The sequence below is a fragment of the Pyrus communis genome, chromosome 8 (assembly GCF_963583255.1).
Source record: "Pyrus communis chromosome 8, drPyrComm1.1, whole genome shotgun sequence".
NCBI classification, from domain to species: Eukaryota; Viridiplantae; Streptophyta; class Magnoliopsida; order Rosales; family Rosaceae; genus Pyrus; species Pyrus communis.
The window spans coordinates 17158537-17174461 of record NC_084810.1 but is presented as its reverse complement, the minus strand read 5'-3'; the positions used below and the strand labels follow the sequence as shown (position 1 = coordinate 17174461).

The following is a 15925-nucleotide window of genomic DNA, read 5'->3' as shown; positions in this document are numbered from 1 at the left end:
AGTCTTTAGCATGGAGTTGTGTAGGAAAGTGTGAGGCCTTAGGGAGACTCTAAGGAGCCTTTCCCTACTTGTTAGGGTGTCTTATAGGCTGAGCTACGACAAAGTAGTTGACATTTTCTCTCAGGAGAGGAGTGGTTTCCTACTTAAATGTCAGGTTATTCTCTTAAAGTGTTTGCCAACTTTTTTTATTTTTTTATTTTGGACGTAAAGTTAGAATTCATTAAACTTAAAACAAATTACACAGCCAATAACGACCTATGACAAACAATGGGAGACCCAATCCCACAATGACAAAGGCTTGAAACTAAAAACTGATGACAAAGAGAAAAACAACCTAAATCAACCCTGAAAAAGCAACCCGCTGTTGCCAAACTCTCGCTAGCAACCGTCGAAGTGACAGAGTGAAGGAGGATCCGCAGAGAGTCAAGCACAACTAAAGTAACCCAAAAAAAAAAAAATCCACAACAAAAATCAAATCTTAGAGCGTTGCAACAGATCAAGCCATATAGATCTGTTCACCAACCAGCACACCTGTAAGAAGCGAACCAAGTTGACATAACACGGGGGTGGGGAGGGCCAAGGGGATGTGTAAAACACCCTTACTACAACGAAAGTCGCAGAACACTTAGCCCAAAATTTTTGGCATGCCGATAAAGCAAAGGCAGTAAGGTTTTACATCCCAAATCTAGCCCAAAACTCGAAGATCTGATTTTTAGTATGGATAAAAGGAGGTGAAGGAGAGGTCGCAGATAGAGGTGTTGGCAAGGGAAAATGGGGGAGATGGATGTGAGAGAAAAAACTGCATAAATGAAATTAGTTAGTGAAACAAGGGCAAAAGGGAGGAGGAGAAGAAAAGTAAGGTAGCAAAATGGGAAACTCATAGCTAAAACTGGTGAAAAACGCACGGGAAATGGCGAAGAAAACCGAGCAATGCAGGACACAAACAAAGGACTAAAGAGAAGAAGAAGAAAAGCAGGAAAAGCAAGGGGGCTTGATGACCCCAACCAAAGGAAGGAGTCGACGTTGAAAGTCGGGGAAATTAGGGGTTCTGTAAGATAGAGAAAAGAAGGAGCAGCTAGGGTTTTTTAGTTGTTTTTTTTTAAGTGTTTGCCAATTGACCTGGCCTTTAAGGGTTGATTGTTGAGGGCTTTCCGCCATTTGGGTTGAGATTGTAGTTTTGTTTCATGCCGTTAAAGGTAACTTCGTCATCTGACATGCTTTGATTAAGTGTGACTAGTTTATGTTTTCATAATAAAGACATAGCGGCAAATCTTTTGTTGGTATCTAAACTAAAAATGCGACGAAATAAAGTGTAAGTCAATTGGTTAAAAATTGTCACGTATGCACCCGAAGCTCAAAATTCGATTTCACTATCCCAAAATTAAAAAAAAAACAAAAAAAAAAATAAAAAAAAAAAACAATTGACTCCGAAATGGTATTTAATCTGAAGTTTTTTTTTTTTTTTTAATTTTTTTTTATTTTTTTTTATTTTTATAAATATAACAATAGAAAGGTTAGTTACCACTTTTAGAGCAGAAAACAGAGCGCGGTTAAACCCAGAATGTTCAGAAAACTGTTGAACGGAAGGAACCAAAGTACCAGATAAAACACCAAAGCTCCTGAGTGGCAGCTCCTCACTCTCACTTTATCATCTCAACCTCCCCCAACCACCAACCAATCCAAAGCAAACAATGCAAGCAGCTTTGGCCGTCATGGCAGCTCAGACTCTCTTGCTTTCATCCCCCACTCTCTTCTCCCAACTCCAAATCCCTAACCCTCACTCAATTTCTCCTTCCTCCTTCCATGGCGTCACCCTCAAGCTCCCACTCAAATCCCAATCTATGTCTTTCGCCGCCGCCGCCCCTAAGCCTCTCACTGTCGTCGCCGCCACCAAGAAAGCCGTCTCTGTCCTCAAGGGCACTTCCAGTGTGGAAGGAGTCGTCACCTTGAGCCAAGAAAACGATGGTATCTTCGTATAACCCTACCCCCTTCTGTAAATGATTGTGTTATCGATATCTTTTTCCTTTTCCGACATGGGTTTTCGGAAAATTGGTTCATGTCCTTAAATGGCCAACTCTGCTAGGTTTACTCTCATATTGTTTTATGTCTAAGAGAATGGAAATGTGGAAAAGATTATGTGTTTGTTCGATATTTTCGCGGTTAATTGAAATTGAATTCTGGATTTTGGGTAGTGAGTAGCTTGTTTCGACTCAAGGCAAGAGTTTAATCTACAGATTTTCTTTTTTCTAGTTTTAACTTCTGTTTGTTGAGAATTTGAAAATGTGGGTACTCAAAATTTCCCAAACTTGGATTATATTTAATTTAGTTGAATGCTGTTTCAATGGTTCCTTTAATTGTGTGTGAGTGGTCTGATTCTATGCTCAAAATATTGTGTTATCTGAACTCATAATCTCAGTCACATTTGATGGAGCAATGATTGCTTACTGGTGATTGTGTTTTACTGTTATCAGGTCCTACAACCGTGAATGTTCGTATTACTGGACTTACTCCCGGTCCTCATGGGTTTCACTTAGTGAGTGTTTTTGAATTAGGTTCTTCATCTGTGGATTAGTAAACTTGTTTCTAAGTGTTTTTCTTTCTTGTGAAGCATGAGTATGGTGATACAACAAATGGATGCATATCCACAGGTAGGGCTTTATATCATTTCAAGCTTAAAATTTATGGTTATAGTATTATGTAGTTGTATTTGTGATTCTATTTTGATGCCATTCTAATGAATTTCTTTTTCCCTTACTAGGACCACATTTCAATCCTAAACAGTTGACACATGGTGCTCCTGAGGATGAAGTCCGTCATGCGGGCGACCTGGGAAACATAGTTGCTAATGCCGATGGTAATTTCATATTTTAATTCCCTTTACAAACTTGTTCTTTTCAATATCACAACCCAGTTAATGTACTAAGAGATATATTGTGGGGATGCAGGGGTGGCAGAGGCAACAATCGTGGATAACCAGGTAATCATGGAGCTGGGTAATGCTTTCCTATAAGAAAGTGTGTACCTTCTGGGCATGTTTATCTTTATTTTCATACATGTTTTAGTTTGGTGTCTGGCATTTTTATGTTCATTTGGTACTGTATTCACCTTAGTAGTATTTGATTACTCATATTTTGGTTTTGGCTAAAATTTGTAGATACCATTAACTGGTCCTAATGCTGTAATTGGAAGAGCACTTGTTGTTCATGAGCTTGAGGATGACCTTGGAAAGGGTAAGTACTAAGTAGTTTATAATCAACCTGTTGAAGAAACTTGTTAGTAAATTTAAAGCACGAGTGGAGAAAATTTTATATGCAATGGTTGTGCATGGTTGGAACTAGAAACTAACTCTTCTTATCCTTTTGAGCAAAGCATGTGGGTGGGTAATGACAAGAAAGTTTGACAAGAAACATTTGTTTCCTTCCCCTCCGTTTTTATTTGTTGGGGAATGCAGAGAAGCAAGTTACTACCTTTGATGTTTCTTTCTCATTCTTCTTATTTACTTCCTAATCACATTTGGTTTGCACTTGTAGGTGGACACGAACTTAGTCTAAGCACTGGCAATGCAGGCGGAAGATTGGCATGTGGTAAGCAAGAAAATTTGATTTCACATTTATTTCTCTTTTCTTTTTAATCCCTTTTCTGTTTTACTGTTTGAAAAAAAAAAAGATTCTATGCTGTATGTTGCTCCTTTATCTAGTTTTTGTTGGAAGAATATGATAAATTGGTGACAAGGAATAATTTTCTCAGGAAATAGGGTAATATTTCATTATACATGGGCCTTTGTGCGTAATTTTTCCATTAGATGTAGCACATTAAATTTTCCTCTATTGTATACTTTTCTGATGGGAGATAAACAAAAAGAAAATGTCCATGACTTACCTGTGTTAAGGTACTGTAAAATATGAAATTGTGAACAACAAGTTTGTTATGCAGAGAGCCTCAGGAAACATTATACCTTCTATTAAAATTTTATTGGGTAAATTCGGGATATAATTTATGCTTGTATTTCTGTATGTGTATATACTATAATATAGCATTAGTAACTCTTTCAAGACCTCTAAGCATTTTCTATGTTTAATAAGGGTCTTGAGAAACCTTGACATTATTAGCAATCACTGTTATACTTGTATATATGGATGATGAGAGTTTAGTATGTTGTACTCTAATGTGAAGATGAACTAGCATCACATATAAATAATTCTAAATAAATAGACAAAAAGATATACTGGTCATATTTTTCTGTTGAGCTATATCCGAAATTTTGTAATTGTCTCTATAGTCAATAAACTAATTAATTAAAAACGTTAGAATGATGAATTCCAGTTCTTTTTTGTCCCAACTTACGGGTGGAAATTGTTATTTGGCCCAACGTGTGGATGGCTGTTGCAGTCTATAATACTGGAAGGACATAATCCAATTGATAGGTGACTTCAAATATGACATCTTTTGTTGGGCACTCAGGCATGGGTTTGGGCAAATAGTTTGTGTATGGGTCATCTGAGATACTTATATGTTGATAAATGGCTAGATCATAATGGGTGCATTCATGAAGCCGTTCTGCTTATGTAATGGTCTTCGTAATGGTTCATCAAGTCCTAGGATTAATTTCTCTCATCGTTAGCCTCATAAAGGAGGTTTTGAGAACCATTTGGAGAATCACTCTCTAGTCCTCTCTCTCCAATTAAATTGTAGTCCTAGTAAATGGTTAGTAAACAAAGGGTGCAAGGGGGATAGAGTGAGTATCTTGTGCATTTCATTGTGGTTATAGTAACGGCAGCCTACCCTTCATTATTTGTTCCATAGGTCAGTGCTCTATATGATAGGCTTTAGTAATAACGTTGCCATTGCACATATAATGTAGAGGCTTTACATTAGGCATACAATGGCTATGCTCAACATTGGAAGAAAGGAGCTAGTATATGGTTTTCTGCTCCTTACCTTAGCTTATCTGTTGTACTGTGAATGTCATTGCCCAGGGGAACAATGCTTTTATGGACCAAGTTAAACGTACTATTAGTTTTGCTCCAGGTTATGGAACCAATCCCCTCATCAAAATATCCGGGGCGACACATGTATTTCAGTCATATCCTAGTTAACCATAGTTAACTAGATGATAATTGGGAATATAGTTTCTGAGTTTTTCTGGATACCCTTGGTGCTTAGAATGTCAAAACGTAAGTTGCTTTAGTTCTACAGATGCATACTGCCTCAAGTGCCAATAGGGGTTAAAATTTCTTTTTGTCTCATCCCACAATCACTATATTCTTGCTTGTTTCCATGATTTCATTAAATTCTCAATTTTCACTTTTCGTTGTGATCTTGTGCATGCAGGCGTGGTTGGTTTGACACCGGTGTAATTGGAACGTCCTTTCCAATCAGTTTGCTCTGAAGAATTGGCTGCTGTGGTTCTAGAGTTTCTCATATAGAGCTTAATCTATTGAGGGTGTAATGTAACATTGTGGACAAATTCATCATACCATTTGTGGAGTATTTTAATCTCAATAAACTTGAGTTGCTATGGTTACAGTATGAATGAAGAACATGCAATTGACCTTTGAAAGCAGCTAAATTGGATTTATAATGTTCTTTCATCCATAAGATTGAGCACGATTCTTGAGTTAAGTATGCGTTGTTGACTGAAGTTGCTGTGTGCACATTCGATAAAATTAGAATGGCACATTGAAGATTTTCATGGTCCATGTGCAAGGAGGACGTATAAATGAACTTCGTTCGACAAGACTGAGCACAATTCTGTAGTGTTCTTTCCGTAGTTCACCGGATTTAGATTGTGAACGGCGTAGCTAGTCATCGAATCGAGTATGAAAACCGAACTGCTAGAAGCCTGCGTTTTATTTTTTTTTTCTAGTTTGGCACAAGGAAAAGATGAAACATGGAAAGGGAGGGAGGGTTAGTTTTGTTTTTGGTCTTTCTATTTTGGACAAGGGAAGAGTTGTAAAAGGGCAGGAGGCTCAGTTTTGCACTGTGTTTTTTCTACTTTTGGTTCAAAAGTACAACCAAAGGAGGCCGAAGTTTTTACTTCTCGGCACCTCAAGTGGCATAACAATCTGTTCAGCTGCTTGACAAAGGTTTCATCGGCAGTTCGTCACAACTCATAATAATGGAGTCCACATTAAATTCTTTAACAGCAAACATGAGTTTAGATGATTGTGTACCGTTGATTTTCTCAAGAGGAATCCATTCAACTAACAAATCCAAGTAACTTAAATTCGTGAAAATCCTAATATTTACATGTGTTGGATAAATATCAAGAATCAATGACAAATTTATATATGCTAATAAATAATAAATGTGAACAAATAAATTAACAAAATATGAACACAACGAATTTATATTTAAACTGATTTTTAGTGAATTTCTTTGTGATTCTCTCAGTAAGAAAGTTTTGGATTGTAAAACCCTAAGATTGAGCCCAAATTCATTATTCATGATCCATCTTTTGATAATTAATTATATATTATATAATTAATTAGTACACCCCAAAGCCCAACCTCCAAGGTTGAGCCCAAATTCATTTTCTATGATTCATCACTCCAATTACTATCTATAAGGGACAAAGTCTTATAAAGTGAGAGAACCTTTTGGTAATGACCAATGTAAGACAATAAACTTTCTACTCAAAATTTCCAACAACATGTGTTTATGTGAAATTATGTCGGTAAATTTGAGCTCAAGACTTTGGATATGAAAGTAAATTAATGTTTTTAATTACCGAAGCTACAAGCCGAACAATGTTAGCATTGTTGTGGCTATGCTAAGTTTTCGTAGTTCCATTGTGAACCCTCTATTAAGGTGACACTTGACACCCCGAACCCTATCCAACCCTGTTGTTGTTGATCGTGATTAGTCAACTTTAATCACGAGTTGCTTGACACTTGGGTTCCTAAACTAACAGACACAGTAGGCTTAGTAGGCTAATTAAGCCAGTATTTTTAAACAACACGTAGCTGGTGACTGGTGACTAGTCTGACTCATGCCATCATTCTGGTAAGTGTAGCCAACAAACTACTACACCTGTACCAGATCCAACAAACATCTCATCAATAGGAACTGCCCGACCTAGCTATCTTACTTAGGCATCACGGAAAATTTAAATTGGTTAAATTTCACTTTTGATCTCAGTAGTTTAGGTCAAATTTTACTTGAGTCTTCATGATTTTAGGGCAAATTTGTGACTGTAGTTTACTTAACGACACATCTACTATTCCATCAATTTAGATTGACGGAAATGACATGTGACGTGAGGATTTCAGTTTTTTAACCTTTTTAACTATATTAATTGGAAATCACTTTAAAATGTAAACACATAAAGCCTAATCCACACAAAGATCATAAATATGGAGAGGATCAAACTCATTTTTAAAACTACTCTCCCCCACGTGTTGGACTGTGATTAGGATTTGCTTGTTTTATGGTTGGGCAAAGTGGTCAAATCATGAAATGGGGCAGGTACGAAGATACAATTTGTATTTTAAGAGTGTAGTACTCAAGGGATGGTAAAACATAAAGTATTGGTGAGCTTTAGTTGAATTTCTCAAATATGGAAGCTTATTTGAGGAACAATCTTGTAGATTATTTTAGTTGTATTTTAACAGTCTAAACTGTCTATCTTTTAAGTCTTTCATTTAATATATTTTCCACAACAGATATCTTAAATCAGAAACTATATGAGGATTACATATTAGTCATTTTAGGGTTTCTTGGAAGCATTATATTCAACAATTTTCTTCACTGCAATTGAATGTCTAAATAGTTTCATATTTATCTAATATTTTTTAAAGATAATAAGTTAAATATAAAATAATTCAGATCTTAAAAAAGATAAATAATGAATCCCATAAAGTGTCCTTCAAATATGTCACATCCCGGCCCAGGGCGAATCACTTCCCGGGCTCGCTCCACCACCGTAGCACGATATTGTCCGCTTTGGGCTTACCATTCCCTCACAGTTTTGTTTTTGGGAACTCACGAGCAACTTCCCAGTGGGTCACCCATCATGGGATTGCTCTAGCCCCCTTCTCGCTTAACTTCGGAGTTCCTACGGAACCCGAAGCCAGTGAGCTCCCAAAAGGCCTCGTACTAGGTAAGGATGGGAATATGCATTTAAGGATCACTCCCCTAGGCGATCTGGGATGTTACAAAATAAGACTATTTAAAGGTTCTGATAATAGAATAGAACTATATAAAAGTATATGTATGTAAGAGCCTATTTAATATAAGATATAAGTTTGGCACAAACAAATTCCTTGTGGTTGTGGTTAGAGAGAAACCTAATCAACTCATTTCTTTTAATCAAACCTGATCAACTCATTTTACTCTCCTTATCTTATGATTACTTATGATGATAATCTTCTTTGCAAACACCAAGACTTTGAGTAGATAGTACTAAACTAAGTCATCACTATTACTAGTCCCACTAATTACTCAACCAGAAAGGGAGTTTAGAGAGAGAGAGAGAGAGAGAGAGAGAGATCTGATTCGGCAGATTGCTTTTGGCACCGTTAAAGCTTTGATTAGGGTTTTGGCTGGTGTGTAGTCAAAGATTGTATTGCTGCACTGGGTCATCTTTCGTGACGTTGGGATGTAATCAAAATAATTTGTTAGCAGTTGCATGCAATACGTATCTCCATTGAATATTTTCTTCTGTTTTTTCATTTTCTCAAAAAAATAATTAATGTATTGTGAAGATGATATATGTTTTTTTTTTTCCTTTTGGTAGGTAAAAATGATACAATTCCTACCTAATATTTTTGTTTTACCATGAGTCGTATCTGATACTCTTAAATTTTCCTAGCAGTGCGAGCCAACTCCTAAAAAAACTTGTTAGTTTATGACTTAATTTGCATCCGAACACTTTGAGTGATTACTTAATTAACAAACTATCTATAGTTTTATTCATTTTTTTGTATATGAAAAAACAAACTTATTCATTTCACCTTCTTCTCATCTTTATACTTTTTTTGTTCAGTCCTAACTAATAAACTATCTTATAAGAACTTTTAAACCTTAATTAAGCTAAGAGGACTTAAAATCAAGTTTTAATCAAATGTTGACTTCTAAACTAGCTACTGCATTACTACCTACATAAGTCGTCTCTTTCATCATCTCAAACACGCATCTTACGCCAATCACCAAACAGATAATTAAATACATGAACTCGGATCAGAAGGATGCAAAATAAAGGTCATCCTTTTTTGTTGATTTTATCTTTTTCTCATGCCCACGCAACTTTTGTTTGGTGTGGAACCTGCAAAAATAGGTTAAAGTTCAAAACAGAAACCATACAGAGTCTGAGTCTGAGTAAATTCTATATCCATTATATATATATATATATATATATATATATATATATATATTATCTTCTCCAAGCAGGACCTCCACTAACATCGCCTCTGCGGCATGGCTTGGATTGAAATATGCCATCTTCCTACTGGACAGATCAAGAATGCATGCTTTGCTTTCCTCCACCATCCAATGGCAACAGCACCAAATTAAAGGCTGCATGCATTTGCCCCCCTTGCATTACGTACGTCGGCCAACTGGCCACATAAATCTTTCCGTGCCAAGAATCGTTGCCCTACTATTCTTGATTTTTAAAATATAGTTACGTCATAACTAGTGGGGGCTGGATTATTCTAGCAGTGTTGGCCAAATTAGCTAGATTTAAGTAATTAATTTGGACTATAATTAAGATATGTCAAGTAAAAGAAAAGGTGCACACAGAAAAAGGTGAGTTTTTGTATTAATACATATATAGATAAAAACCCTATTTTGTAAGAAAATAATAAAAAATATGTGGAAGATCAAGGAGGTTGGAGTTATTTGCAAGCAAAACTCTGATACTATATTAAACGCTCATTATATTCCAAAAGTTTAAGTTGTTAGAAAATGTATCAATAATACATATCAAATTATCATAAACAAATTTTTTTATCATTTCTGCTAGTTTCAATACATCTACATCTCTATAAAAGTGAAATTCATGTGAAAGACATTTAGAAAAGTGGGTTTATATCTTTTTTGGTAAGTTATGTAGTCAGTAAATGCACCTATCTCACTCACCATAAAAAATTGAGTAAAATAAATTTAACACTACTAGTGCATATGGTTTGCTTAGCCTGTCAATGTCCAGGCATGGTGTACACTACCCACCAAAATATCATGAAGACTTTATGAGGGACACATTGTTTGGATTATATATTTCAAATCGCACAGACAGTTAGTTCACTGACAACCAAGAAAACAAAACCTAAAATAAGAAGGGGAGTGTGGTTGTTTGGCTAGCTATTATTGGTTTTTTTTCGTATGAGGACGTGCTTGGTTGCAAGCAAAAGGGTTTATGAGTGGCTCACAAGTCACAAGCTTCCCACACACCCTCAGTGACATCTCAACTGTTAAAAAAAATGGAGTGACTATCAAGTCCCCCACAATACTTCATCACCTTCCTTGTAAAGAATATCACATTATTACTCAATTGACAAAACTATTGAATTGGATTATTAGGGTCCCCCCACCACACACACGCACACACTTTTCTCCAACTCCAAACAACGTGCCCAACAAGTTGCAATCACCAAATATAAATTCGGATAAATATGTGCACCATACTATAGTTTTATTCCTTTTTTTTTTTTTTCTTCTCTCTCTCTTAGGGAGCTTTCTTTGACCACTCAAACCATACATATTGAGCTAACTCTTTGTAATGTTGGCGTAGAGAGTATGGCACCTTTTCATCAATCTATAGACGGTCATCACTGGTTGTCGATGCCTTAAAAATGACAAAAGGATTAATGACTTTCACAATGAGAAGCAATCCATATGGTTAGGGGGTGTAAGTTATAACTGAAATTTTTTTACTTCAACCAAACCAATCCTATATTTCTAATTTTGACATTAAATAACTAATTTTGATTTTTTTAATAATTTGAAAAATGCAATAAACGTCTAACATTTTCTGAAATTTTATGTTTATTATATATTTACCATGAATGAGAAAGCAATGTATGTGTATCATTTTCGTTCTTGACATATCCTCGTTCACCATAGCACACAAGGAATGAAAAAATAAATAGATTTCCTGTTGAAAATATGTGTTCCATTTGCAATTTCAACAAGTTATCATTATCAAGATTTTTCTCATACCTAAGCAATTTAGGTATCATTCCCGCATAATTATCTCATATCATTCGTTTTTAAAATTTAAGTAAAGATTGAACAACTAGATCGAGAAACATTAAAATCAAAATGCTTTATGGTATGTCGACTTCTAGTTCGATGCCTTATCGTGTAATCCATTCCGAAAATTTACGTAAATCCCTTGTCAGTATTGATGCAGATACTGGTGGCTTCAAAATTTTGACATGATTAATAAATCTCAAAATATATAATGAATATGTCATCCCCTAATGAAAATTGTCTGTTCCTTTTCTTCTTCAGTGATGAAAAAGGATAGGAATCAAGCACTAATTAATATATGTAAGAGAATACATATATATTCTTCCACTTGAGTTAGAAGTCCCTCTAAACATATTTTATCTTGGTTGAGTGGTTGAGTTAGATGAGCCATGTGATTATAAATGTGCCTTGGCTTCACATACGAATCAGGACCCAAATATATGCTCCGATATTCTGTTGGGTTATAATAATTAAGCAGAAAATGACATGAGAATATTGATGCAAAATATGAACATATTTTACTAGGGTTGTAACTCTGGCAAAAAAAAATCTAAATTGATTGGATGACAAATGAGATTCTAAAGAAAAGTAAATCTTTGAAGTTGATGCAGCCACATTTTTCAGTCCTAGTCATTTTATGACTAATGAGTTGAGCCAAACCCTTTGTATTTAGCATATGGGCACATAAATTAAAGATGATATGCAAATTACATCCATTGGACCATATATATATATATATATATATATATATATATAGCTTTATTCTCTTCAAATATTCCATGTTTTTCCGTAATCTTTCTCGAGTAATCTCAGTACAGATTGGCACAGAGAGGAAAATATCTTATTTTTGGTACAAACCACCTTCCTTTATGCTTTACGAAAAACAGCAACAGCAGCAGCACTTAGCAGCATCACATAGTAGTACTTAACTTACGTGCCTCACACGAGTAAGCACGTTTATCTGTTACGCCAAGAATATTCTGCCTTCCTTTGCCTGCTCATTGCCTCACTGCACGATCCCCTTAATACCTATTTGGATGTCATATCCTTTTATACTTTTTCTTTCTACAAGGAAAACAATCAAGAGTTTCATCCTTTCATCGAGTATAAGATGTTATAAAGGTAACTTTCACAAATGCATGTAATCACCTACAAATTATATGTATCAAATATACAAGAGTTGTTTTCGCACCCACGAAAAGGATCATTCAAAGCGCATATACTTAGTTCCTATTTGGCCACCCTAGCAAGTAATTTACCAGTTTACTTGAAACCATGCCACATGGTATTGTTATTATTTCACTCAAACTACAACATGTGCATTTTGCATTTTATTAATATACTTTAGTAGTGTGGAGATGTCAAGTTTGTCACTCACTTATATTATAACACATGAAATGGTAACATCATGTGACCGTGTGTCCAGCACTCACGAAAATTTCTCTGCCCTAAAGGTGTAATTGTGATTTTGAACAGTCATCATATAATAGAACTTAAGAATAAATTACACTTGGGGCATGTTTACTTACATAATATTGAGATAAGAAAGAATGAACATGAGAGGAATTAGTATGGGATAGACAACTCCTCTATGTTAATGGAATACCTTCATTGTTCAGGTATCAGGTATGTCATACCCAGTTTTAGGTACGTAGTATAATCCAATCAACAATCAAATTGAAGGACCTTTTGGTTTTTTTAATAGCCTTGAAGATATTCCTGCCGTTTTTCTGTACCATAACTCCGGACTACAAGTTTCGGGGCAAGGTTTGGAAAAATGAGTAATCCAAGAATAAGAAACAAAGTGGAAATTCTATTAAGAAGCTTCCAAATATCTTTATTGACTTTGGAATATATGGTGTTTCAGGGACTAGTCCTTAATTTTAGAGGGAAATTCGAAAAAAAATTATTTGTTCAACATCTTTTTCCCCTTATCTTTTGAATAAGGTGTTTTTTTTCCCCTTTTTTTTCTATAGGAATATCGGTGCGCCCATTCTATGGGTCACTTAGTAATACGGTCTAATGATATTCTTCTTCACTTGTAAGTGAGAGGTTTCAGGTTCGATTCTCGCCAAAGGTGAATTTGAATCACATTATTGCTAGCTCATTGTGAGACTAAGTCCACCCTCTTTCCCTTAGTGTAAATACTATCGTTTGTTTAAAAAGGGAAAAAACAAAAAAAAAAAAAAAACAAAAAAAAAAAAAGGCAAACACCACTGTTGCATGGAGGTTCTCGTTACCGACTAGAGAGAGGAAGAAAGGCATATATGTGCTTGTAGGTTAGATGGGTTCCTTACACATTCTCTGACTGACAGTGTTTCACACTTCATATATAAGTATATTTTCAGACCAACAAAAAAAAAATAAAAACCTGAGAAGAATTTCAAGGTTTTCCAAAAAGGAAATTAGGATTTTTATGGGCCCACTCTGTATTGTAGTGATATTAGTACTTCAGTAAAATGGAGCAGTCTTGTAACTCTCAATTCAAAGACCCTCTATATACAAAATTTAGTTGTACACGACAAAAGTTACCTTTGAATAATTATTTATGTTAATTAATTTAATTATGATAAAATAAACAGACGAGTGCGATATGATTTCAGTAAATAATAATAATGTTGTTGTAATGTGAAGAAAAACCTAAAATTATGATTATATTTGCAGTCTTATTAAATTAATAATTTAATAACGTAATATGCCAAATATGTATTTGCACAACAAATGCATTCTTCTTAATTAACTAAAAATATGGTTCTAAAGACTAAGTTACTCTCGTTGATTAGTTGAAAAACTATAGTGATTGAGGAAAGCATACATGAGAAATGATACATACCAAACAAATAATGTAGCGGATGAGGAAGGGGCCTCCTTGGGAATAAACAAGTGGGTCAACAGGTACATGAACCACTAGATGAAGTCCCGAAGAAGGTACTTAACGTTGATGATTATTCTCAGATTTCACTTTGATTTTAAAAGTTTTACTCCTCAACATTTACAGAGAGTTCGTTGTGACTTGTGCCACTTGCATTGTTAATTTAAAAAATAGTCAAACATCGAATAAAAATTTTAAAAATTCAAGGATGTTTGGAATCTTGGTTTTTATATTATCATAAACATCTCATATATGTACTGTAAAAAAATCCCCTAAAAAACTAGCATAATAACAAGCTTTTGTATTGCAATTGAATTAGTTTAATCCTATATACCTTTAGTCTTAGTCAGAGCTAGTCCAGAATCGTGCAATATGTTAAACCCACCCCCCCCCCAAAAGTGTTTGCGACCATTTACAAGAGTTAATACCGAAACAGACAATTTCGGATGCCCTCAAAAGAGACTCGCGCCCCTTCTGAAGTTCACAAATCCGCTCTTGTAATCGATGAACCCCCCTCCCCCCCCCCCCCAACACACACACACACACACACTTTTCTTCCTCCTTTGGTAGGTCCTAATATGTTAAACCCCCCCCCCCCCCGGGCGAGCGTTTGCGACCATTTACAAGAGTTAATACCGAAACAGACAATTCCAGATGCCCTCAAAAGAGACTCGCGCCCCTTCTGAAGTTCACGAATCCGCTCTTGTAATCGATGAAACACCCCCCCCCCCCCCACAAAAAAAAAAACACTTTTCTTCCTCCTTAGGTAGGTCCTATTTTCAAGAGGTTAATTGAATAAGTTGCAAAGCAAGTCTTTATTTTGTTGTTAAGGAACCATGCACGTTAAGTTGAAAAAATCAATTTAATCAAAGATTTATGGCTCATTTGAAACTGTTTTTAAAATAATTAAGAGTGATTTTAAAGAAAATATTTTTTTGATTTCAAAAGCACTTATCTTTCCACTAAGGTTTGGTTTCAAATTCATTTTCATCAAAAGCATTTTTAATCATTTAAAAACAGTTCCAAACAAGCCCATAATAATGATAAAGATTGATGAAGTTGATGATCTTGGTCATGATAAAACTTGTGTTAAGCCGAACAACCATTTGTGCTCCACATCACATAATACTTGTTCACTTATTTGGCTTGTGTGTCACCGCACGTAAGGGGCATGTGAGATCATGGAGTATGTTTTACCAAATCAAAAAGCTAAGAGACCTAGCATGTGCCTAATTTAAAGAGTTGGACTACTCTCATTATTGCCATTGCCAATAAATTTTAAGAAAAAACCTCAACTTTCTTGCTTAGGTCAATTTAGTCCGAGTACTTAGTCTCTGTTGTGATGTATTAGGAATTATTTCATCATTTCATCTTAAAACTAATGTGAACACACTCATATTTTCAAAATTTACTTTATTTATAATTGACACCATCGCAGGTCAATATATGTTTATTCTCTCGTTGTTATTCAATTATACACTAGAGTGGTGTATACGCACTATTTTCTTCCAGATTCCCACATGATCTACCTCAAAAATCTCATGACCGACTATGTAAAATACCCCAAGAAATTTTGTTTATATTTTTTAATACAGTTTCCGTGGTCCAAAATATATATATGCTTTCACATGGAAGTGTTATAACTGATGCCGTATTATATTTCTGTTTCCAAACCCTCTTAACCCCTTTTTATACATCAACTTTTATGTGATAATCGAACCCTTCTTTAGAATAATTGGAGGTTCCCAATTGAGCTAATAATGGTCCAATATACTAGAGATAAAGTTTTGGATTTCCGCTCACGCATCCTAGGTTTGAAACTTCACTTCTCCTCTTCCCTTCCCTTTAATAGTGATAAAT

At 35.2% G+C, this 15925-nt stretch overlaps 1 protein-coding gene across 1 annotated transcript; it reads left to right on the top strand.

The window, feature by feature from the left end:
- The first annotated feature begins 1562 nt into the window (after positions 1-1562).
- On the top strand, positions 1563-5511 carry LOC137741985 (superoxide dismutase [Cu-Zn], chloroplastic). Its single transcript, XM_068481703.1, has 8 exons — positions 1563-1965; positions 2472-2533; positions 2609-2648; positions 2759-2854; positions 2946-2977; positions 3155-3230; positions 3531-3584; positions 5332-5511. Exons 1-8 carry the CDS (start codon positions 1692-1694, stop codon positions 5355-5357), a joined length of 660 nt encoding a protein of 219 aa, XP_068337804.1. The 5' UTR covers positions 1563-1691; the 3' UTR covers positions 5358-5511.
- The last annotated feature ends 10414 nt before the right edge of the window (positions 5512-15925 follow it).